At 40.5% G+C, this 27,051-nt stretch overlaps 1 protein-coding gene and 1 long non-coding RNA gene across 3 annotated transcripts in view; one reads left to right on the top strand and one right to left on the bottom strand.

The window, feature by feature from the left end:
- Positions 1-24,606, bottom strand: part of Sec63 (SEC63 homolog, protein translocation regulator) — a 72,414-nt gene extending 47,808 nt beyond the window's left edge. Inside the window, exons 1-2 of one of the 2 annotated variants that reach the window (XM_027402239.2) lie at positions 24,381-24,606; positions 1,246-1,345 (exon numbers count right to left, since the gene is read on the bottom strand). In XM_027402239.2, coding sequence (XP_027258040.1) covers positions 1,246-1,345; positions 24,381-24,504 — 224 coding nt within the window. In that variant the 5' untranslated portion in view covers positions 24,505-24,606. The remainder of the gene's footprint in view (positions 1-1,245; positions 1,346-24,380) is intronic. The other variant, XM_027402238.2, reaches the window with a different exon arrangement.
- Positions 24,607-24,971: 365 nt separating this feature from the next.
- LOC103160145 lies at positions 24,972-26,451 on the top strand. The gene is made up of 2 exons (XR_003482728.2): positions 24,972-25,274; positions 25,641-26,451. It is a non-coding gene; the product is annotated as an uncharacterized LOC103160145 (long non-coding RNA).
- The last annotated feature ends 600 nt before the right edge of the window (positions 26,452-27,051 follow it).

Raw genomic sequence — 27,051 nt, 5'->3', positions numbered from 1 at the left:
CAAGGACAGCCTGATCTACACAGCTAGTTTCAGGCCAGCGAGGGCTACACAGTGAGAACCTGTCTCAAAACAAAAAACAAAACAAAACAAAAGGTGGTGTATGTGTATGCTTATAAAATTTTAATTTAAAATGAGAAAAAACAGCAAATAAAAGTGAACAGAAAACTATACTGGTCTCAGTGCTAACTCTCCATTTAGATTCACACCACTGAGTAATAAATATCACCAAAGCTAAGATTCCCTCTCTGTGCAAAAACAAAAACAAAACAAACAAACAAACAAAACTATTTCAACCCTCTGAAGTAATACAACTATGTTTAAAACTATCCTCCACTGGGCTGGAGAGATGGCTCAGAGGTTAACAGCACTGACTACTCTTCCAGAGGTCCTGAGTTCAATTCCCAGCAACCACATGGTGGCTCACAACCATCCGTTATGAGATCTGGTACCCTTTTCTAGTGTGCAGATATACATGGAAGCAGAATGTTGTATAATAAATAAATAAAATCTTAAAAAAAATAACTATCCTCCGCATTTAAACCCAGATTTAAATTAACTGTTTCAACTAACTCTTAATCCTTTACTAGATTTACTCTTTCTAGAATAGGTAGATGTGGGTAATTCACTAGACACTCTTCTACAGTAGCAACCTCCTGTTCCCATCATAGATAATCTAATGACTGAGCTAAATAAAGATTTGACATAAATAAGGCCAGCGTGAAGCACTCACAGAATCAAACTCTTGCTAGTGGCAACAGATGAGCCTGCCAAAATTAAGGTGGTAAAGTCCTGCTCCACAGTATTCATTACATGACTGGCCAAATCAACTCAGTTCTTAGCTTCAGCTTAAGGAAAGTCATAAACACCTTGAAGTTAACACAGAATCAAATAAGCACATTAAGCATATGGCAACCCATGTGTTAAACTTTAGTTATCATCTTGAAATTCATGCCTGATCATGCCAATCTTTGAAATCTTTATGATTTCCATCTAGGCTTCAACATAAAACTCTAATCCTAGGACATAATATATACAGTCTTCAAACAAGGGCTGACTCACATACCCTTCTCGTTTTGACTTTTAATCTGTCCACAGCTCTCAAGTTTACTGATCAAACCTCACCTCTCTCATAGGCTACAATTTCTTAACAGCCATACATGGAAGCCATTCTGGGATTCCCTAATTCATAATACCTAACAAAGAGTAAGCTCTCAGTATGTTTTGTTATTGAAATCCATTACTTACTTTACTGTAGGAATAATATTTGGCTGTGGTTTTAATAACCGTAAACGATACCACATACATCTTCCATATACTTTTCTGATATTCTTTAATCGAATTTGCTCTGTCAAGAAAGAAAAGTAAGACGAGTTAAATTATTTTTCACAATGAAATCTGAACCAGAATTAATATCATACTAACCTTTATTATGCTAACATTTTGTTGAAACATAAAATCTTGCCTATTTATATAACCCTTATAAAAATTCATAAACTATACTAAGTTGTCTGTCACTTATACCAAATATTATCTGGAAAAGTTTAACTAGTAAGAAGTAAATATTTTCATGTGAAACGTCTCTAAAAATTTAGAAACTAATTTGAACTTGTAATATCTTGGTCATATAATCAACTGTCTGAACATTTCTCTATTCTCTTCTTTTCTAGAACAAAATGTATAAAATAATTAAAATATCATTTATTTAGTAACCAAGGAGAAACAATATTCAAGTATAGAAATAATTACTTAACAAGATATATTTTAACCAACTAGGTTCAGAATTTTATCCACTGAAAATATGTAACTAACAGAATTTATAGTTCTAACATGGAAATCAACTAATAGATAAAAAGAAGACAGTAAAATTCAGTATCACAAGTTTTAATTATTTTATGTTAAATTTGGTAAAGTGGGCCAATCAGTAAGAAATTAAGACAGGTTTGTATAAAAGTTGTGACAAAAGTTATGTTGGTCACTATGAAGAATTGCAATTCACTTGGCACAATCATTTAGTTTCAATAACTCCTCCCCAAATTTTAAAACCATGATTAAGGGGCTGGAGAGATGACTTAGCAGTTAAGGGCATGGCTGTCTAGTTCAAATGGGCTGTGAAGCAGCTCTATGATAGCAGTGAAGTTACAGTCAGCATACTAAACCATCCTTATGCTCAACAATTCCATAGCTCCTGGCTATGATGCCTGTAATGTTCCCAAAACAGTTGGGATCATGTAACCTGAGTCCATCTGGGCTAATTCTGTTGTTTTGTTTTTACTTCCTAGGAAAACCCATTTGTACTTTTATCATCCAAAACTGTTATGAAAATAAATCTGTGCTGTTTTACGTCACTATATGTGATGATCTGTTACAACAGCAACAAAAAATTAATACATAAAACCTGACAGACAACACTTTAAGTGAAGTGACCAGTGAATAGTGTCAGTAAAAGAGCAAACTGAAATTATACACCACCTGACAAAACGCAATGAAAAGAACAGACTCATCGGATATAAAATCTGAATCTCATCATGAAAATGCACCAGACAACCCAAATTAAAGTTCATTCTATTAAATAATTAGTCTATAATATTTAAAGTCAGGGAAGACAAAGAACTATTCAGGACTTAAAGGAAGACTAAAGAAACATGTCAACTAAATGTGATGTATAGTTCTGAACTTGAATCTCTGCTACAAAGGACATCACTGAGACAATGACAAAACCCAAATGGGGTCTGACAGTAAGACAGTAATGTCAAATCTTCTGATTTTGTGGTTATATTATGAACTTAAAAAAATACCACTGAAAAATTTTAATCTGCTTTTCATTAAATTAAGCTTCAACAGACTCCCATTTCAAGTATAAAACTGTAAACCCCTTTATAAGATTTTGTAATAATAATTCTTAAGTCTATGAACCAGATAGCTTGATTTAATCAAAGGAAAAAAATTCTCCTAATGTCCCAACTAAAAGAGCATACACATGGTCTGCAGCCTTGCAAAATATGTATCTACACCTTACAAGCCATGCTCTCCAACCCTAAAAACAATGTCTTAGCCCTTTGGAAGAGTTATTTAAGTCAATCAATACGTATTATAGATGACAGCTGCATATTATCATAATACTTAAATTTGCAGCACAATTAAATACTCATAGTACGCATTCCAAACTGGTATGTAACAAGTCAAAGAAACCTATCTTTTTGTACTTTTAGCTTTCATATGTGTCTATGTACTATGTGTGTGCCTTGTGCCCATAGAGGTCAGAAGAGGGCATCAGATTCCCTAGAACTGGAGTTATGGATGGTTGTAAGCTGTCATGTGGGGGCTGGGAATCAAACCTGGGTTCTCTGCAAGAAGTGTACTGCTGAGTCCCTTCTCCAAATCGTTGTACATTTACCAACTTCTACGTAGAATTACTAGTTTCAGAGACTAATTAGTAATACCATTAACTTAACTTACAGCATAATATTGTTTTTGTTTTAATGTGAGCATGCCTCCCTCCTGTTTGTCTATATGTGCGTCACATGTATACTGGAGTTGACAGAGACCAGAAGAGGGCGCTGGAACCCCTGGAACTAGAGTTAGAGATGGTTCTAAGTCATCATGTAGATGCTGAGTCCTCTGCAAGAGAAGTGCTCTTAACCTCTGAGCCATCCCTCCAGTCCCTAAGACATGGTCTTTAAAGAAAGGATCCATTTATAGATACAAGTTATGTAAGAAGTTATAAAGCTAATTGTTTTTCAAATTCTAATTCTGTCCCGGATTTTCTGGTTTTGGTGGCAGAAAAGTACATAAAATGTATTTTGATACTGAAGGTGTAAAATTTAATGTAAAGCTCCACATTCCAAATGCCTATTCCAACTATGTAAGCCCACTATGTTGTATAAACTATTGACCTGGTTCATTTTGGTGTGTGATGTTTTTATTTGTTTAAAATTTTTTATAACAAAGTTTCTAAAATTAAGAAAAATATAGGAAAAATAAATACTGTTCTAACCTAACTGGCCTAAATAAAACTATCAAAAAGATCTGATTTCATTTTTCAGCTGAAGTAAGTCTATCAGTACATTCTTTGATAGGTTAAAGAATACAAACACAACCAAGAAATAAATTTTAGAATACACCTCATCTGTAAGTTACTAACCTTGAAAAATGACATATGCAATTTATTGTGAAATCTACTTAAAAGAAAAAAAGATGGGCTACTTTTTTCTAAAATTCCTGAAGCCATTTCCTGAATCTTAAGGTGTCCAGAAAATAGTAAGAAGAATTAAAGATTATATTCAACATCCCAAGAAATTTGAGAATATCAGTTTTCTACTTACCTGAGATCTTTCTGCATTTATTGACACTGTATCACCTAACTTAGGCAATACCTGTCCACTGTCTACAGTTTTTAAAAATCAGTTAAAGAGGACTGGTAGTTTGAATAAGAATGTCCCACAGGCTCAGATGTTTTGATACTTGGTCCTCAAGTGGAGGACACTGTTTGGGGAGGCTTGGGAGATGTGGCCTTGTTTGGAGATATGTCACTGGAGATAGGCTTTGAGAATTTAAATGTAAATAATGCTATTTTAAGTTCACTCTCTGCCTCCTGCTCCAGCTTGCTGCTTGTTGCCATGTTTCCCCACCAAACAGACTGATTCGCCTGGATCCATAAGCCAAATAAAACCTTCCTTCTATAAACTATCTTGGTCATGGTGTTTTATCACAACAGAAAAGTAACCAATACAACAGACAAGCAAGTTTTTCTACAATAGTGTTTTGTGGGGTTTTTGTTTTGTTTTAGGATGTTTGAAAGGATGAAAAGAATGAAGTCATATAGAAGTGGAAAACTGAGAATCATAACTCTAAACTACAAATAAAAATGATCTAGTCATCCTAACAGATAAAGAGAATAACAGAAACTAAAGGTTCTTTGACATATTTTTTAATTTTGATTTTTTTCCCCCATTACATTCTTAACTTGGAGGGTTGTCTTTTGTTCTGGCTGGTTTAGAACCATTTGTACTTGGAAGAGACAGAAATGTCACTAATACTTGCTTACCATCCCCACCACCCAGTACACAATAAGGGAATCCACCTATGCAAATGCTGACAATGGAGAAGGAACACAGGAGATAACTGATCAACAGAGCACAACTCATAAGGCAAGTGTGAGACTTTCCCATCACCAGAAAAGTTCCCAATCCCCAGGAAGCTATGACAAAAAGAGTACGAACAGATCAAGAGCTAGCCTGTCTTCCTGAAACTAGCAACTGAATGGACATCAGCAAGTGTTTATGCAATATACACATCTACTTTAATTTTCTTTTCCTTTTATGGTACTAAAAACAAGTACTTCAAAGTAGGTTTTCTTTTTTTAAACCTTAGCATTACTGGTATCTTGAAGTCAATTCTTTGTTTTCGATTGCTAACCTGTATACTACAGTTTATCATTATAATAGTATTAACAGGTAGGTGCCAAAAGCACCCACTTGGTGGAAAACAATTAGACATTCACAATGGGGTTGGAAAGATCACTCCCAATAGGACTGGAGAGATAGCTGGTGGCTAGGAGCACTTACAGCTATTGTAGACAACCTCTGTCCAGTTCCCAGAAAGCACACGATAGCTTACAACCATCAGTAACTCCAGTTCCAGGAGATTGGACATCCCTTTTGGCCTCCTTAGGTATTGCATGCAAATGGTACATCGAACCAAGCTAAGCACCCATACACATAAAATAAAAAGGAGGCAATAGATAGATAGATAGATAGATAGATAGATAGATAGATAGATAGATAGATAAAAGAAAAGGAGGAAGAGGAGGAGGAAGAAGACAACAACGATGACCAACCACTCCAGACATTGTTAAATGCTACCCATGAGACAAAATTGCCTCCAATTTCATCCCCTCCTTCTCATAAAGTGTTTATCAAATTAAAGATAAATGATATGGCTTAAAAATTGAAGACAGGGAAGATTGGGTTTAAAACCAACAATGGTTTAAGAAATATTAATCATCTCCTTCCAATCCTCTAAAAGTATCCTTCCGGTAAAAAGAGAATCTTATTTTAAAACATTTAAAAAGCAAACAGTAACAACAAAAGGCCTGAAGAAAGTCCAGAATAATAATAGTTAATGTTTATCTGCCATTTTTTGCATGTCATCTAAAGGCAAATCAATAACAGACTGTTAACTCTAGGGGTATAGTTCTAAGTATTGGTTGGCACTGTAAGCAAATTCTGTAAAAAACACTTTTAAAATACCATGACTGAGGCTGGAGAGATGACTCATCAGTTAAGAGCACTTGTGAGCTCTAACAGAGGACCTAAGACCAGTTCCCAGCACCCACATCAGTTCATCATTCCAGCTTCTGGAGACCTAATACCTTTTCCTCTGGGCACATACACACAACACACAAATAAATAAAAATAAATTTTCTTATAAATAAAAATGTATGGTTACAGTATAAGGATCAAAAGCATATACTTAACATACTATAATGTTACATTTACCATTTCAAGGAAATTTTACAGTATCACATTAAATCCAAAAGTATCATATCCCTAATACAAATGAAATAGTTTTCTCTTTTTGAGAGAGGGTCTCAGGTAGCCAAACTGGCCTCAAACTCCTGATTGTCCTGTCTTTACCTTCCAAATGCTGGGATAACAGTAATGTGCCAACATAATATATATTCTAAAAAACTGTTAGGTGACTCAAAATAGCTCTGATGAATCAGACACTAGGGCATTTGCCTAGAACCCCATCTAACCCGGAGATTGAGACACAATGATCACTTAAACCTAGGAGTTTGAGGTCAACCTAGGCAATATAGAAAAACCATGACTTAAAAAAAAAAAAAAGAAAGAAAGAAAAACACAAAAAAGACTGGGGCTGGAAAGATGGCTCATCGATTGAAACCAGCACTGACTGCTCTTCTAGAAGACCCAGTTCAATTCCTAACACCCATATATCAGCTAGCAACCATCTGTAACACCAGTTCCAAAGTATACGATGGCCTCCTCTGGTCTCTGCCAACACCAGGCATACATGTAGAGAGCAAAGACATACATGCCAGCAAAGCACCCATACACATAATACAAATGAAAAACAAAACAAACAAAAAACAATATTTGCTGACAGTTAACATTGACTACACAGGGAACTTAAAAATTATTAAGAGTACTTGCTGCTCTTGCAGAGAACCTAGATTCAGTTCCCAGAACCCACACAGGATCCAACACCCTCTTCTGATCTCAATTAGCACCAGACATGCACGATGTGCATATGCATACATGCAAGCAAAATACAAAATCAAAAAATTGCTCCTTAAAATGTATGGGAATAAAGCTGTATTTTTGTTTGTTTTTGTATTTGAGACAAGGTTTCTCTGTGTAGCTTTGGAGCCTGTCCTGGCACTCACTCTGTAGACCAGGCTGACCTTAAACTCACAGAGATCCGCCTGCCCCTGCCTCTCAAGTGCTGGGATTAAAGGCATGCGCTACCAACGCCTATCCTTAAAGATGTATTTTAATGTAATAAACTTTATTGTATGTGGTTTTAAATAGACAAGTAAATTTATAAAGTACACATTTTAAGAAAATTGTTACTATCCATGAAAGGACAATTAAGCCGATCAAAACTCCCCCCCCCCATCTTATTAAGAAATATAAACTGGGCAGTGCTGTTGCACACCTTTAATCCCAGCACTCAGGAAGCAGAAGCAAGAGTATCAATCTCTGAGTTCAGGGCCAGAGCAAGTTTAAGTACAGTCAGCCAAGGCTACTCATCTCGAAAGAGAGAGAGAGAGGAGGGACGGGGGGGGGGGGGGGGGGGGGGGGGGGGTACAGGGAAAGGAAGAGAGGGAGGAGGGAGGGAGGGAGGGAGGGGTCAGTTTAATCTCCTTTGTCTTAGAACATGTCAAACACTTTTCCCTCCGCCTAAAATAGACCTTTCTCCAGCCAACATAGAACATTAAATGACTAGGCTCCTTTTGTAATTCAGCTCTCAACTACTGGGAATGTTCTCAGGAAGGCCTTCTGTGAACTAACACAGCACTTATTATTATGTGGCATTTTGATGGCTTACATGTAGTATGCCAATTACTCATGCCCCAAACTCCCAGGAAGTAACCATCATTACAAGGATGATTGATGGGGGATGCCCTTCTGTATATATGCTTCTCTTATTGGTTGATGAATCAAACACTGATTGGCCAGTAGCCAGGCAGAAAGTATAGGCGGGGCTACCAGGTGAGGAGAATTATGGGGAGAGGAGGCAGAGAGAAGCCTCCAGAGGGAGACGCCATGTCGCTACCGGGAAGATGGAAGAGCCGGGCATTCTCTGGTAAGATAAGGTCACATAGAAATACATAGAGTAATAGTTACGGGTTAATAATTAAGAGAGAGCTTGCCAGTAAGAAGCTTGAGCCATTGTCCAAACAATTTATAATTAATATAAGTCGCTGTGTGTTTTATTGGGGCTAAATGGCAGCAGGATCAGGCAGGAAGGAAACTCAGTCTACAGATGATGTCTATATTGTTCACCCCTATATTCTGTTACCAGTGTTGTAGATGATAGGTCCTTAGTATTTGTTAAGTATATAAATTATTTCATTGAGTTCTTTCAATGAAGTACATAACATTAAGTATGTAGATCTATACTGCTGTAACTATTATTAAAAAAAAAATACTGAGTCTCAGAGAAACTAAATAACTTGCCCCAAGTTACAGCTCTTTCCTAAAGAACATCAAATAACAATTATAAAATAGAGATGGAACTTTTACAAAAGTTTAGATTCACAATCCTGGAAATGTAACCCTTGTATTACATTGCTTCCCTCTAATAAAGGAATATCTAGATTGCTCTAAAACATATACCCCTCTTCTCATGAACTCTCCTATACCTACCCTGACTGTATCTCCAAAGTGGAAAATTAGTATATTTAAGAATAAAAACATCCTTTCTGCTTCCTCTGCCATCATGGCACCTATGAAAAGTTTGTGGTGAAGGGAGGCAAAAATAAATAAAAGATTTTGAAGTTCACCCTTGACTGAACACACCCTTTAGAAGACAGAATCATGGGTGCTGCCAATTTTAAACAACTCCTCCCAGAGAATATGGAGATGAACAGGAAAGCTGGGAATCTTGGGGGGTTTGAAACATCCAACAGAGCAAGGGCAAGTTCACTGTCACATCTGAGGTGCCTTTCTCCAAAAATAAATGAAATACTGCACCAAATATATCTGAAGGCCAAGCAGTGGTGGTGCATGCCTTTAATCCCAATACTCAGGAGGCAGAGGCAGGAGGATCTTTGAGTTCCCAGCCAGCCTGGTCTACAAAGCCAGTTCCAGGACAGCCAGGACTGTTACACAGAGAAACTGTCTGTAAAAAAACAAAAACAAACAAACAAACAAAAAAAACTTTTTGAAGAGCAGTCTCTGAGACTGTTTACTGTTGCCAGTAACAAAGACAACTATTAGCTGTGTTACTTCCAGATTAACCAAGACTAAGAGGAGATTAATACACATTGGTCTAGAATATTTTGTGAGTTAGGAACCCAACTTGAGCAAAAGCATCCAGCACACTTAACTGCAGCACACTTAACTGCAGAACCATCTCTCCAGCCCTAGAACAACCATTATTTTCATTCTATTTCATTAATTAATTTAGAAATAGGGTCTCACCATGTAGCTCTGGCTGCCCTGGAACTTGTATTTTGGCTAGGCTAGCCTCACTGAGATCTACCTGTCACTGCCTCCTCAGTGCTGGGATTAAGGTATGCCCCACTGTCAGGACCACCAATATTAAATCCAATTTTGACTCCTCTACACTCAAGGCTGTTGAGGACTGAAAATCTATCTTACCCATTAACAAATACCTGTCCTCTTTACATCTGTCTGGACTATTTATTATATGAATATGTGAAGAAAACTATAAACTCTTTTATACAATAATGCTTAGAAAGAACATCTACTATGTACCAAGACAATGGGGATACAACAAAGACAACAACAGAAACACTCTTGGTCCAGATGCGTAGCTCAGTTGGTAGAATGCTTGTACGCATGTAGGAAGCCCTAAGTTCCAAACAGTATAAACTAAGCACAATGGTACATATCTGTAATATCATTTCTGAGATGTAAACAAGATCAATGCGAGGTATAGAAGTAGGATAAGAAGTTCAAAGACATCCTCCACTACTTAGAAGAGTTGGGGGGTCCATTTGGGATACATAAGACCCCAAACCCTCCTGTTCTTACACATTAGTCTAGTGGAGTAAAGAAATAACATTAGCTAGGTGGTGATGGTGCACACCTTTAATCCCAGCATTCAGGAAGTAGAGGCAGGTGGATCTCTGAGTTCAAGGCCAGCCTAGTCTACAGAGCAATTTGGGGACAGCAAGATCTACAGAGAAACCCTGTCTCAAAAAAAAAAGGGGGGGGGGAGAAGAATAAATGGAGGGAAGAAGGGAGGGAGGGAGGGAGGGAGACAATAAACGAGCAAATATAGCAGAGAAAAATGGGGAGGGGAGGGCACCTGACAAAGGAAGCTCACTGTGAAGATGACATCTGAGCAAAGAGAATGTGGGCAAAGGAGGAAAAGTACTGCAGGCAAAGCAAACGTAACATGGAAGGTGAAGTAAAGGAAAGAGTGCCCAGAAGAGATTAGTGCAGCTCCAACCGGGAAAAGAAAGAGACCCACAAGGCACCGAGGCAAGGCTTCATTAACCCTGACCCCTTCTCAGAGAACACAACACTGGATATATGTGTATAAAATGGGGACATCAATCAGTCAAACGTTTATTGATAATTCATAAAATTGAAAATAATTCTTGGTATACATATTATTTTTTACCATTTCTTTAAAAAGAAAGCAATCTGCATACTAATGAGGTGGATTTGTTGTTTATTTTTAGTCTTGGCTGAATATTTAGTACTATAGGACTTTCAGTATTCTTAATGTTACTTGAAATCCTGAATTGTTATAATGATCAAGACTGATCACTATACTTTGCATAAATAAATATTACAAAATATGTAAGTATATTTAAGGACATTTCAGAAATTATTGGAAATTCTGTTCTAGTTCCAAATCAAAATTTAATAATTTTTTCAAATGAAACTCAAGTCAACTCACCAAACAGCAATTTTAAAATTCAAACATCCCAAGAGCAGAAAAGATGGCTCAGTGCTTAAGAGCCCTGCCTGCTCTTCCAGCAGACCTGAGTTCCCCACACTCACATCAAGCTGCTCACTCACAACTACATCTAACTCCAGCTCCAGGGATCAGACACCCTCTTCTGGCTTCTCTAGAGGTATACAACCGTATATAAACAAATAAAAATGAAACAAAATGAATTTTAAATCAAACATTCTGAGCTGGAAAGATGGCTTAGCAGGAAAGAGCACTTTCTACTCTTCCAGAAAAACCCAGATTCGGTTTCCAACACACACATGGTAGCTCACAAACATCCAAAACTCCAGATCCCCAGTTCCAGGGAATCTGATGCTCTTCTGGCCTGCACAGGCACCAAACACACATGCATATACACATATGCAGATAAGCACTCGTGTGGTGTGTGTGTGTGTGTGTGTGTGTGTGTGTGTGTTTAAAAAATTCTAACAATACAATCCAAAGATACACTAATACTGTATTTAACATTCTGAGGAATGACAGTAAGAAATAGTAAGTCTTTCTATAATTTAATTATAGAAAACACCTATAAAAGCACAAAACTCCTATGTACAGTTAAAAAGCACAAAACTTGTATGGACAATTAAGAACACAATTTACAAGAGTGAATATGAACTGAAATGTTTCAGGCAGTCTGCACACTGCACAGGGTCATGTTCAAAACCAGGGCTACAGGGAAGTCCAGACACAATGTAGGTAAGTGATAACAGAAAAACCTGGAATTCCTTTTTCATCTGATTTTGAATAAAAAACTAATTCCAAACATCCAAAAGTTTAAAGAGTTAAAAATTTCTTAGGAAAAAATTATTTGTATAACCTTGAAATTGGCAATAGAATATTAGGTATGGTCCCAATAATATAAACAAACAAAAGGAAATGAATTGGACTTCAACAAAATTAAAACTTTTTGGTTTTGGGTTCATTAAAGGGTATTATCAAGAAAGAAAGGAGATAAGGGGACAAAATACTTGCAAATTATTCATCTAACAAGAGAGTGACCTCCAGAATACATAATTCTTACAAATAAACAAGGGAGAAAAAAGATGGACACAGGATCTGAATAGACATTTCTTCAAAGACATAAAAATGACCAGAGTATATAACAACAATACAAATTCTCACTATAGTAAGAATAAGGGAGCCCGGCAGTGGTGATGCACACCATGAATCCCAGCACTCAGCAGACAGAGGCAGGTGGATCTCTGTGAGTTTGAGGAACCTGGTCTACAGAGTATGTTCCCAGGACAATCAAGACTGTTTCACAGAGAAATCCTGCCTCAAAAAACAACAAAAAGGGGAGAATTAGGGAAACACCAATCAAAACACAGAAGTCCATTAAGATAGTTTCAATTACAAAAGGGGGTGGGAAGCAAGCATTAGAACTGTTAGAAAGAAATTGTAAAAAACAATGAAGACAGTGTAGAAAATCTGGCAGTTCCTCCAAAAGGTGAATAAGGGATTAGGATATGACCCAGAAATTCTACTCCTAAAAAAAATTCTCAGAAGAGCTGGTAAGAATGCAAACACCCGGACACACGCATGTCACTACTCACTGCAGCACTATTCGAAGTAAGTAACCTAGGAGTGGACAGGTTTAGGTGCTCTTCAACAGATGAGAAAATGTGGAGTATTCTGATGGAATATTACTCTGGCATACAACTGAGTTTTGATAATGTTAGAACATACAGGAAACTTGAAAGCTTAAAGTCTGACACAAAAATGCCTAGGATTATGTGATCCTACTATCTGAAGGGGAAGGCACAAACAGGGTTAACAAGAGAACAAAAAAAGATTAAAAGGAAGGGGAAGGCACAAACAGGGTTAACAAGAGAACAAAAAAAGATTAAAAGGGGGGGCATTAAAAGTAGAGTGATAATCTGAATTATACACCTAAAAATTGCAAGCTTGCATTATATTTTACACCAAGAATTTCAAATTAAGAAAGACTGTTACTTCAGGCAGCATGTCCTTTACATTCCTACTGGCACCATTGTTTAGGTCACATTATTCCCTGTCTGCTTAAATTCTGTTTGCTTTCATTCTGTAAGATTCACAGTGCAACTGCAAAAGTGACTTATAAACTCTTCAGCTGGACATACAAGGGGCTTCATGACTTCAGTTGTATTTTCTCACATTTCTTCACTTTCTGAACCCTGGTTCACACTGATCTGATTCCTCTTCTGAACACGTCCCATGTGCCCCACTTCTGTACTTTTGCTCATACTACATTTTTTTAAATTATTTATGAAGCCTGTGTGTATGTCTGTGTACCATGTGCATCCTGATGCCTGCAGAAGCTAGAAGAGAGTGTCACATCCCCTGGAACTGGAGTTACAGATGGTTGTAAGCTGCCATATAGGTGCCGGGAATCAAACCTGAATCCTGAATCCCAATGCTTTTAACCACTGGGTCATCTCTCTAGCCCCCTTTCCAGCATTCTTAATGCTGAAGCAGAAAGATTGCCCAAGTTCCAGACCAGCCTGGGATGCATAGTGGAACCCCGCCCCTCAAAATCCACCTACTTTCCAAAACCTTCTCTGGGGGCTGGAGAGATGCTTCAGCAGTTAGCACACTGGCTGTTTTTCCAGTGGACCATATAGCAGCTCACCTGCCTCTAACTCCAGTTCCAAGTGGAATGCTCTCTTCTGACCTCCCTGGGTACCAGGCACACACATAGTACATAGATATACATGCAAGCAATACACATATACATAAATCTGAAAAGCAAATTTAAATATTGAAAATTTTCCTACCCTTGCCACTATTATCCCAACTAGATGCCAATACTTTATCCACAGCACTTGTTTTCACTCCTCTTACACACAGTGCTCTGGATATAACAACTCAAGCATCTAATTCTAATCCTCCCACACCCCATGCAAGTTACCTAAACAAGATGATTTATATTGCACTCATTTTATTGTTCTCAGTAAACAGCCAATGAATACTCAATGTTAGCCAATGAATGAACCACATTTGAGAAAGAAAAATTAAAAGTTGAAAAGATTTGGAATCTGTATGAGAAAATTTCTTCATCCATGGCAAAAACACAATCCCAAACAGTAAGGAGTAATTTTTTCCAAGAGTATGAACAAGAACTTACAAATAAACAATGTGGCCTTAGCATGAATAGTGTAACATTTCTCATTGATAAAGAGTCTGGTAACGATGGGAAATTTTTTTTGTTTCCTTTACATTTTTATTTATGGAAGGGAGGGTACATGAACATGCCTGTGAAGTTCACTTCACACGTACAGAGTTCACTTCTCACCTTCAAGCATATGGGTTCAGAAATCAAATTCAGATCATAAGGCTTAGTGATCCATCTCACTAGACAAGAAATTGTGGTGTTGTTTTGTTTTTTATTGAGACAGGGTTTCTGTGTGTAGCCCTGCCTGTCTGAGAACTCACTCAGTACACCAGGCTGGCCTCAAAGCTCAGAGATCCCACCTGCTTCTGCCTACTGGGATTAAAGGCTAGCACCACCACCAAGTTTCAAGCCATGTGTTTCTGTTCTGAACCAATGAGATCTCCTCCTCCTCCTCCACCACCACCACCCAGCTCCCAGCTAACTAAAGCCACGAAATTTTTAAAGTGACACCTGAAGGCTGGGCATGGAAATGAGAACTTAAGAGCCTCTCTCTTCCCTCCTCCGCCGCCCTCCCCCTCCCACTCTCCCTCTCTTCTGTGAAAAACTTTGTGAGTGAATAAAAGGTATGACAAGTATCCGAGAGAGAACAGTCTTGCTTGGTGGTACATGGTTTTAATCCAGCACTCGGGTGGCAGAGGCTGGTGGGTCTCTTGAGTTCCAGGCAAGCCAGGGAGACATAATAAAACTCTCTCAAAAATAAAGAGAAAGGGGAATTGTGTTCTCAGCCGTGGTGGCACTGGCTCTCTAACGCTGGAGCCGCCTCTTGCTTGCCGAGCTCTAGCTCCGGGTTTATAAGGAGGTGCTCATAGCAGCTCTCACAAAGCAGACTGCTCGAAAATCCACTGGTGGTAAAGCATCAAGGAAACAACTAGCTACAAAAGCCGCTCCCAAGAGTGCGCTTCTAGAGTGCAGCTATTGGTGCTTTACAGGAGGCAAGTGAGGCCTATCTGGTTGGCCTTTTTGAAGATACCAACCTGTGTGCTATCCATGCCAAACGTGTAACAATTATGCCAAAAGATATCCAGCTAGCATGCCACATACGTGGAGAACGTGCTTAAGAGTCACGATGAGGTGAAACATTTCATTCTCAAAATTTTTCCCCCTTCCTGTTATCAGTATATGATTGCAAGTGGAAAAATAGGGGACAGAAATCGGGTATTGGCAGTTTTTCCATTTTCATTTGTGTGTGAATTTTCAATATAAATGCAAGATGTAAAGCATTAATACAAGCTAAATGTTTTAGTGAACACATTTCAACAGTTCAACTTTATAACAATTATAAATAAACCTGTTAAAATTTTCTGGACAATGCCAGCATTTAGATTTTTTTTTAAAAGATTTTATTTATTTATTATGTATACAACATTCTGCTTCTGTATATATCTGCACACCAGAAAGGGGACACCAGATCTCATAACAGATGGTTATAAGCCACCATGTGGTTGCTGGGAATTGAACTCAGGACCTCTGGAAGAGCAGTCGGTGCTCTTAACCTCTGAGCCATCTCTCCAGCCCCCTGGATTTCTTTTAAATAAGTAAATTTCTTATGGACGGAAAAAAATAATAATAAAGAGAAAGGGAAAAGGGAGCGCCCCTGAGGGATGGCTCAGTAGTTAAGAGCACATATGTTGGGCAGTGCAAAACAACCTGTAACTCAAGCTCCAAGGAAACACCTTCATCTGGCTTCCCTTTACCCCTTCGTATATACACATAAACCCACACATACACACCTAATCTTAATTTTTGACTGGAGAAAATTAACCGAATTTTTAACTTTACAGATTCTCCCAAAATCACCATGTATACAACCTAACCTTTAAATAAAAGCAATTTTACATTATATTAATCCAAATGTTGTTTGTCACATCTATAAAGCCTGAATATACCCTCCCTAATTCCTTCTGCCATGTTCCCATGTGGTTTCCTCTGTGCCTATAGAATACATGACTGGTACCAAACCCCTTCTGTCAAAATAAAATACACAAGATTTTTTTTCCCCTAAGCAATCACATTTCTTCAAGACCTAAAATCTTAAGAAAGATTATATGCCCTGATTAAATATACACATTCATAAAATATATTGTTTTGAGGGGCTGGAAAGATGGCTCTGCAGTTAGAACACCTACTCCTCTTACCAAGGACCTTGATTCCAGTCCCAGTACTTACACATGGCAGCTCACAATTCCTTTGAACATCAGTTTTTTTTTCCTAATTAAACAAACAAGCAAACAGAGTCACAAAACAAAGCCTGATAACCAAACTTGTTGTTTTAAAAAGGGTACTGGGAGGCTGGAGAGATGGCTCAGCAGTTCAGAGCATTTGCTGCTATCAGAGGACCTTGTTATGATCTCCAGCACCCACAGGGTGGCTCACGACAATTTGTAGTTCTAGTTCCAGGGATTCCAACACCTCTGTAAGCATCAGACATAAAACCATTAGGTACACAGACATACACAAGTAAAATGCCCATAGACATTGTTTTAAATGTTCATCCCAATTCTTTTTACTACACTTACTTCCCAGACTGTAACTGGGCTAATCACCAAATAACTTCCAAGGGACCAGAAATCAAAGAAAAGGGAAATAAATATGTAAGAAATAAACAAGGCTGGAGAGATGACTCAGAGGTTAAGAGAACTAGCTCAAATCAGTTTCTCTGCATGAAACACTTGCCCAAGCCCCCTAACAGAACTACTCCTGTTCTCCTTCAAATGTGCAATATTTACTTAAAGAAAGGGGTACAATGTAGCAGCTAAAAGAGAAGCTTTGGCTAATTTGGGTCCAACATCCAATCTTCTTTCTACCTAATGACTATGGCATGAGGCAGGCTGAATACCTACTTGAGGTCTCAGTTTTCTCATACAGATATTTAAATTCCTCCAAGTACTAGTCAAAGAACATTTAGCACACTATCACCTTAACGCTAATAAACAACTGAGATAAAAAGGGCTGTAATTCTGTAACTCTGCCTGGAGGGGCAAGTGAGGACTGCCCCAACTAAGACAATATATAATGATCCTCACGGGGAATTCAGGAAGAAAGGAGAAGCACCAGGAATATGTCTTCCACACCTAGACAATCACACTGACAGAATCTGTCTTATGTAACTGTTTCAAAGGCTTACATATTTTGAAGGACGTCTTCAAATTAAATTGTGATTAACTTGTCAGTTTTGACCTTAGGCACTACTCCAAGTCCCTGAAGCAAGTCACTCTTCGGGTGTTTCTGGTGCAGCCTACTACTAAATACAAATAGAGACCCAATGTAAAAACCAACTCCTAACCAGTTCTCCCAGTCATACACAAAACACTATCCCAACAGCAGAAACATCCAGTCTCCCAGTTCAGAGTATTTTATGGAATGGCCATAGATTAGGCCATAAATTATCTGATTATCTTTCCTCTGACTACACGTAAAAATCAGTGACAAGTAAAATTACAACAGAAGTAAAATTTATAGAACTGTGTACATGAACTCAACAGATCAGAGAACTCAGAAAAAAACATGATAAACCAAAACTTATGGGGCAAAGCAAGAATAATGTTCAGTGGGAGGGTTCATAGTTTAAATAAAATAAAATCATCACCTATGAAAGAAAAAAATTCAACTGTTCATTCCTTCGTTCTTTTTAGTTTTAAAGGTATATTTTATTATTAGGGGGACATGCAGTGCTAGGTCTCAAACTCAATCAAATGGCTGAGGTGCCCATTTAACATAGCAAATCGGATGATGTCTGCCAGCCTCTGTCAGCATCACCAGTACCTGTTGAAGAGCCATCCTGGCTGGCATACCCTCTAGCCCAGGGCTGGGCTGCCCTTCCCCCACCTTCTCTGATTCCTATATAATCCAGCTATTTTGGCTATGGCAGTCTCTTAACTTGGTCCAAGGCTCCTCTCTTAACTCCCCTCTCCTCTCTTCTCTTCCTTTCTCGATCCCCCACCCCTGGCCTGGTTCAGTCTGGACCCTTCCAGATGCCCCTGGCTATGATCTCCCCATAGCTACAATGGAACTTCTCAACATTTATTTTTTTCATTCATGCAGGTGCACACTCCGGCGAGAAGAGGGTGTTGGATCCTCTGGAGCCAGTTATGTATGGTTTGTGGGTGCTGGGCTCCTCTGCAAGAACTGTCCCTTTAAAAATTTTTATTGCATGACCCTCGTACACCATGGTGCATCTGGTACTAGCAGAGCCATCTCTCTGCCCCCTTTGTGCTTTTCTGCACTGGGTATTTGTAGCTGAAGAAAAAACACAGACTAGAAAAAAAATCTGACCTACCATCTAGAGACATTGGAAACATTACTCACCAAATGAAGGAATTCTATTGTAGTTTTATAGGCATATTCACATGTACATTTTTTCCTTCTAAAAACCATTCTCGACAGGCAGTGGTGGCGCACACCTTTAATCCCGGCACTCCGAAGGCAAAGGCAGGCAGATCTCTGTGAGTTCAAGGCCAGCCTGGTCTACTGAGTGAGTTCCAGGACAGCTAAGGCTGTTACACAGAGAAACATTGGGGAGGGAGGGGGACCATTCTCAGGAGGCCTGGGTGGTTCTTCGAAGTTTTCTGTTTTTGAGATAAGGTCTCACTAAATAGCCCAGACCTGCAATTTGCAGTCCTCTTGCCTCAGTCTCCCAAAGGCAGGTGTTCACCACACACCAGCCTCATACCACTTCTTAATTCCTTATGGCAAGTTATTTCCACCCCTAGGAAATAGAGCTTGGAGTTCAGAGTTAACTCAAATAGAGACTAGGCTAGACCTTCCTTAAAACTTTTTAAAGTAGGGCTTTCCTATTAGAGTGCTAAAAGACAAAAATGAACTCCTACTCATTTCCTCAAATAAGTGATTGACTTATATACTATTTGAGAGAATACAAGCAAATAAAATTAGTTTTTAAGACTTCACTAATCTCTTCAAACAATAAAAAAAGAACCCTGAGGACTTAAGTAACAAATCAAAACAGTGTGTGCTAATAGTGCATGTCAGACACTGTCTGGACACTTGACATAAAGACCAGTCTAATTTCCACTCTGATTCTATAGAAACTTCTCTGTCTCTATTTCACAGATGACCACCTGCCTATTAAAAGCACGGGAATCTGCCAAGCGAGATTTCAAAATCGGGCAGTTTTGAAAAAGGTCAAGGAATCAAAAACTCAGCAAACACTGGGGCTGAAAAGACGGCACAGTTAAGAGTACATGCACTCTTCCAGAGGACCTGTGTTTGGCTCCCAGCACTCAGATGGGCCATCTCACCACTGACTGGTAACTCCTGCTCTAGGGGAATCTGAAACCTTTTGAACTCCACAAGAACTACTACCCTCCCCCCACAACACACACACACACACACACACACACACACACACACACACACACACACACTCTTAAAAATATAAACAAACAGGCTGGACATGGAAGGTGGCACATGCCTTTGATTCACAGCAATTGGGAGAACAAAATTTTTTAATAAAAACAAAAAACAAAAAACAAAACCTAAAGCAGAAAGAACAAAGAGGGCTGTGCACACAAAGTTACAGTGCAGTTTTTATGGAAAAACAAAGATAGGAAGTGGCTGAGGTAACTGCAACTATTTCAGAATCTTAAGAATGCCTAAAACACTAAGGATTCCTCTCACAGCATAATGATAACTACTCTGGAATCTGTTAATGGATAACTATGATAAGGTTTTATAAACTTCATTTAAAGTTGTCCTTGGGGACGGAAGGATGGCTCACAAGTCAAAGGAGGGAGCACTTGCTGCTCTCACAGAGGACTTGAGTTCTGTTCCCAGCATCCATAGAATGGCTCATAACCATAAACTCTTGATCTTGACTTCCAAGGAATCTAAGGCCATCTTTTGACCTCCTTAAGCTCCAGGCTCTCACATGGTAAACCTACAGACACATAGGCAAAACACTCATACACATACTTAAAAAACAAAATTTATGTTGTCTTGACAAAAATTTTTACTTTTGACTCCCAGATCTTTATTAAGCCCTATTTCAGGAATGATTCTAAATCAAAAACACTAGGACACTTTTTTTTTTTTTAATGGTGGTGGTGGTGGTATGTACGAATGCCAGTGTCTGTGCTTAAGAACAAGTTGCTAGTCTTTTCTCACAGTGGGGTGCAGGACCAATCTCAGAGGGTCAAGTTTATAGGGAAAATGCATATACCCACTGTGCCACCTCTCTGGTTCTAAGTTCTGGTTCTCTGTTCTGGCTTTTGTTATTGTTGTTGTTTGGTTTGTTTGGTTGTTTTTGGTTTGTTTGGTGTTTGGAAGGGGTTCTTTTTAGCAAAAAGCACAAACCAAAACAAATATACTACCACCCAAAAATAACTCCAACAAAAACCATTCCTAGAAGGTTCTCTAAGCAGCCCTCTCAAACTTATCTACAATTTAGACCTTTTGTTAGAAGATATCAGTAAGTAGCCTCACCCCAGACTGATCAGATGAGAGTCTCTAGGGACATCTGGTTGTATAAGTACTTTTACTTGTAGCCTCTGCTGAGAACCATCCATGTCATTACTTTTTCATATAGATCCATTTTATTCAGCCAATTTTCAAAGAGCCAAGAAGACCTTTCCCTACTAAAAGGGGTATGAATTAAGTATACTTAGCCCAACACAAAAGATTAAAATCAGGGCAAAAAGATTCCATTAATACTGTAAGTCAACTAACATATCAAATATGTCAAAGTCTAAGCTATTTCTAATTTTCCCCAAACCCTAAATTTCACAATCTCTGAAATGGCACTACATTTTATAATGTACTCAAGAGCTCATTAATTCCAAGAAAGCCAAGTAGAAACAACTATGAACTTTGAAACTAAAAGCCCCACATGTATACTTTAAATTTTTAAAAAATTAACATAGATCCAGGCAATGATGGCACACACCTTTAATCTCAGCAGAGACAGAGGCAGGTGGATCTCTGAGAGTTCAAGGACAGCCTGGTCTAAAGAGTGAGTTCCCAGACAGCCAAGACTACACAGAGAAACCATCTGGAAGGACAAACGACAACAAAATTATCATGGAGAGAAGATGAGATGGCTTTAAGAGGTAAAGGTGCTTCCACAGCATCCCTGACAATCTTAGTTCAATCCTCAGAACACACAGGGTAGGAGAAAACTGACTCCCAGAAGTTCTCCTCTACCTACAAACATACACGCAAAATAAATGAAAATGTAATTTAAACAACACATACATACATTACTATTAGCCAAGAAAATTAATATTCCAAAAGGAAAACAAGACTATTTTCTAAATGAGATGATCATGCAAAAGCTATAAAAGCAGCCAAGAAACAACAAATGAACAACTTATTTTGCTATGAAAATGTTTGAAAAACTTCCTTTTTCAGGGGCTTTGGATGATATTCAAAGACCTTGCAACTGGACTGGAAGGAGGGGGACATAATAATGAAAGGTTCATTTACTAACATTATAGTTCTAAAGAAGCAACATAAGTATCGGTAAATCCAGAAACAACAAGCCTCTTACTGACTAGAATAGCACTAAAGCATGCTTCTTCATTTCCACAGTGAATTTGGGAAGACCAAACAAACACATCAACAGGTGTATATTTACTGAAGCAAACCTGAAGCAAAGAGCCAGTAAGGAAGAAACAAAGGACAACAGAGTTCATGAACCTTTTTAATCTAACAATAGGAAACAAAGGGCTTTGAAGCTAACAGTGTTCTAATACAGTCTCCGCCATATAGGAAACTTACCCAACCTCCAGGGTCTCATCAGTAAACTGAGGCCAATGACAACAGTTCTTACCTCACTGTACTGTTTTGGTTATGCTTGAGACAAGGTCCTTCACTATGTAACTCTAGCTGGCCTCTAACTCTTAGAGTTATGCCTGCCTGTGCTTCCTGAGTACTGAGATTAAAGGCATCCACCGCCATACCTAGTTCCTCGATATATTTTAAAGAAGATTTTTAACACTAACGTTGCAAGGTCAAGATTTATCCAGTCAAAATTAATTCCTTCCACTTATACTAATAGCACTTTTCCAAAGAACCTCCCCTAAATAAAGGGGCACAGGTACATTCTGTATGTTATCAAATCTGTAGCCCAAAATTACCATAAAAAATCACTTTCAAATTTCAAAAACAGTCTTAATTTCCATAAAGAGGAGTTTTTGAATCAGAGCAGCTCCTGACAACATTCAGCCAAGCTACCTACTGTCCCAATACCCTTTGTCTTCTACACAACCAACCACAGTCGAGGAGGTAACACAAACTCCAATACTGAAAAGTATACCTCCTCTTTGTTTTTTTTCTTTTTGTTGTTTTGTTGTGTTACGTCATACAGTGTGGGGGTGGGTGCCTACAAACCCTCCTGTGGAAGTCAGAGAACTAGTCTCTAGAGTTAGTTTTCCCTTCCATCCTTTGGTTCCAGGGCCCAGAATCAAGCTGTCAGGCTTCAGGGCAAGGGCCTTTACCTGCTGGGCCATCCTGTGGGCCTATTTTTGAGGCAAGGTCTCTCATATTGCCAGGCTAGCTTTAAACTCACTATGAAGCCAGTGGCAGTGGCCTTGAACTCTGAGTCATCTTGCCTCCTCCTCTCAAAGGCCTTGGACAGTATTTGTGAACCACCACACTGGGCGTGGATCCCTTTACTTGAAATACTGAAAGAATGGCTTAGGTGTAGAAGAAAAAAAAAAAAAAAAGAAAAGAAACACTGTATAAGAACACCAAAAGTATGTATACTACTGTTCAAAAACCCACACTATCTCAATGCATTTAGAAACACAGAACACAAATGACAGTCGGAAATGCAATTTCATGCACCAGCCCTGAATAAGAAACCGGGGTAACTTTGGGTGAATTGTTGCATGTAATGGATACTCAAACTTATTGTCAAATGTACAAAAGAGATACAATCCTTGCTTGCTCTTTATCCTCAATTTACTTTAGTTCTATTGCATAACTAAATAATTTTATAGGACACCGAATTCTCTCATCAAAGTGTAACAAGTTCTGAGATTCACTGGTAACAATTTTCCAAGGTACACTAGACAACCTAGATCATCACCACACCCAACCTAAAAGCAACTTAGCAGACACAGAAAGCTTTCCCTCTACGCTGCTGTTATACCCAAAACCTACTAATTATGGTTAACACCACCAGAAATAATAACCCATTAGGCGCTTGCAGTTAGTGCCATCAGCTTTAAGACGATCTAGTGCCATATGTCTCAGCAAAGTGCAACACAGATCCAACATCACAATGCACCTAACACTCCGTGCAACTATTTTAGGCTGCGTTTTGACGCGGTGTTTAATGTGAAGACTCGAGAACTAAAAGCAAATAAATGGGCGAGCGACCCCACAACTACCTCCTCGGATCCACGAACCGCGCTTAATCCTTCATCCTTGCACTTTCCCGTTGTAAACAGGAAACTCGGCCGAGAAAAGGTTAAGGAAACGGAGAGAAACCCATTTTCGCTTTTATAAAAGGAATAACGGCAGCGCTTCCAACCCCCACGACGTTGAGTGAACAAATGAAAACGCAAAAGGGAGGAAGTGACAGGGGTGGGCGGCTGGTGAGCTCACTTGCAAGTCCCAAGCGTGCCACCCGGCTCAGGGGTGCCCCCCAACATCTGCAACCGCAGCTGCAGCAGGGACAGCGGGATGAGGGGAAGCAGGGCGGCGGGAGCGCCCCGTTTCCTCCTCGGCCAACTCTCCTCCCGCCCCCACCCGATCCCCATCCCCATCCCCATCCTCCCCAGCCCATCCCGCCTGCTCCAGAGAGAACACCCAGCACCGGCACAGGCGGGGAAGACAAAGAGGCAGCGGGCAGGGGACTTGCAGAAGCATGCCGAGCGGGTCCAAGTCCAACTCCGGGGGACCACGCAGGCGGCCCCGGAAAGCGCCGCCGAGCGCGGGCCCCGCGGACGGCGGGCCCTCAGGCCGGGCCGCGCGGGCGGCGTCTCCGGGACGCGGGGCAGCGCCTGCGGGCGGCGCGGCCGGCGGCCGGCCAGGAGCGGAGCGGAGCGGCAGCCTGAGCGTGCCCGGGCGGGCCGCCGACGGGACTCACCCGCATTCTGGTCTCGCGGCCAGAGGTAGTAGGTGGCGGGGATCACGATGAGCCCCACGAAGGAGGTGAGGAAGTAGAAGAAGGTGTTCCCGCTGTCATCGTACTGGAACTGCTGGCCCGCCATGGCTCCGCCTCCTCCGCCGCGCTCCCCTCACCGCCGCCGCCACGACCCCGCGCTGCGCTCCGGCTCCCGGCACCCCGGCCCTGTGTGGCGTAGCTCGGACGCCGCCGCCGCTGCCGCCCGCCGCCGCCGCCGCGCCGCTCCTCCCCGCCCCCACGCCGCTCTCACGGACACGCCGCCGCCGCCGCCGCGGCCGTCGTCAACTCTCGCGAGAGGAGATAGTTCCCGCCCCACGCGGCTGGTCCCTCCCCGGCCGGTTCTTCCACATGCTCGCTGAGGGAGACGTGGCGCGCGCAGCGGAGAAACTCTGCGGGACCCCGCCCACGGCCCCGCCCCCCGAGCCACGGGCCACGCCCCCGATTCACAGAGGCCCGCCCGGGGCCCCGCCCCCTACTTCCCGGCACCCTTTCCCAGCAAGCTTCGCCAGATTCCCGGAGCGTGCCCCCCCCCCCCCCCCCCCCGTGACGAGGCGAGCGAGCGGTGGGCGCGGGCGAGCATCCTGGGTGCGACTGGAACCTGAGCTATTATAAGCGGAGCGAGGTCGCCCTGCCTCACACTCTCTTACCCCTCTCGCTTTTCCCTGTTTCTGATCCTCTCCTCCCAGTCAACCTTGTGGAAACAAGTGCCGTAAAGAGTAGGGAAGGAGGACTGATTCTAGTTTTGTTGCAAAGTAATGGTTGCTACTTGAAAACTGCGGGCTACGCTGCACCCATTTTGCAGATGAAGATTCCCTAACCCTGCACAAGTAGTTTCCTGAGTGTTCCAAAGTTGAGGTATTTGCCCGGTCATTGTTTTTCAATTGTCAGTAAAGCCCCCTTGGAATAAAGGAAAGTGTATACCAGTGGTTCTCAACCTTCCGACTGCTGCAACCCGTTAAATACAGTTCCTCATGTTGTGGTGACCCCAACCATAAAATTATTTTTGTTGCTACATCATAACTGTAATTTTGCTATTGTTACAAGTCGTCATATAAATATCTGATATGCAGAATATCAGAGAAGGTTTACGGATCTGCTCTGACGCCCCTTTAACAGGTGGTGCCTTTGACTACCTTGCTGCATTTCCTACCCAAAGAGCCTGGCACCCCTTGCAACCTGTGAGCAAGCTGACCAACAGTCACACTCTGCTCTTGGCCACAGGTCCCAGAAGCCGGAATCAGCTGAGCTGCAAGACAACTCTGAACTCGCAGCAACAATCCCACCGAGGTCCCCAGAAGGCCTGAGCTGGATGGGTCCCTGCGTCCGTCCGCATTTCCCTCTGCAGAGCAAGAGGACACAGCTGTGAATAGTAAAGGAAAATGATGTGTAATGCCTTTCAAAAGAGAAAGTACTGTGCAAGTGCAAGCATTCTGCTGTGTTTTAAGGCTTGCTTTAGACTACATCCTATTAACTAAATGGCTTTTCAATATGCCTCCCATTGTCTGAGGAGAAATCTGTTTCTACAACCTCTCTTATTTAATGTTTCAAAACCAGTTATGAGTGATGAGTTATATGAGTTACGCTCTCCCTTACAGTAGATTACGTTTACAAGTATTCTGTCTTTCTATATGAGTTACGCTCTCCCTTACAATAGATTATGTTTACAAGTATTCTGTCTTCCCTTTCAAGTCCCATTTTGACAGGAAATTTCTCTGTATTTTCTCCCTTGGTTTTTTTGGTTTTTTGTGTTTTTTTTTTTTTCTGGTATAAAGTTTCCAAGGTCTTTATTATAGGAGGGAAACTTAGAAGTAGAAAAGAAGTTTGTGCTATGAAGTCAAAACACAATTGTGGCCATCCTGAGAGACAGACAGGAAATTTGGAGGATGCAAGAAAAAAAAAAAAAACTCATTCCAGAGCATTAGCATCAGTCCTTAGGCAGCAGAGGCAGGCAGATCTCTGTGAGTTTGAGGCCAACCTGGCTGCATAGGGCTACACAATGGAACTGTTTAAAAAAAAAAAAAAAGAGAGAGAGAAAGAAAGATAGAAAGAAAGAAAAAGAAAAAAAGCCTGTCAACACATACATATTTTATGTTAAAGTAGCGACAACCCAAACTTAAGGCCTGAGTATATACATCCTTGGACAGGCTGTCATTCCTTTTTCCAGACATTGCCAGAGAATCTCAAGCAAAACTGCTCACAGTAAAGATATCTAGCATCCCTGGGGGCGGAACTTTTCCTCATAGACTGTAACACCACCAAGTACCCCCAGGATCACCCAGTGATAAGATACTAACTTCAAATTCCTATATGACTGTTGTCTAAAACAGCATGCTGGGGCTGCCTCTGAGCAGCCCACACACTAGCTCTCAGCATGCTGCAGTTCTGAACACTCTCTCCTGACCCTCATGCTTAAGTTTACATTACAATATCATTGATAAAACCACCACTCTCTTCATAGCTGTTCAGTCCTGGAATTCTTTTAACTGTCAAAGCCATGAATCCTGGGTCAGCCTGAGCCAAGGTCCCTAGAACTCTGGGAAATTCTCAAGTTGCTGGGGTGTGGGGACAGGTCAATAGGGAGCCATATCTCCTCTGTTCCTGTCCCCAGATGCTGACAACACAACATTGATAT

The sequence above is a fragment of the Cricetulus griseus genome, chromosome 2 (assembly GCF_003668045.3).
Source record: "Cricetulus griseus strain 17A/GY chromosome 2, alternate assembly CriGri-PICRH-1.0, whole genome shotgun sequence".
Taxonomy (NCBI): domain Eukaryota; kingdom Metazoa; phylum Chordata; class Mammalia; order Rodentia; family Cricetidae; genus Cricetulus; species Cricetulus griseus.
The sequence above is the reverse complement of the archived record's forward strand: the minus strand, read 5'-3'. Positions and strand labels throughout refer to the sequence as shown.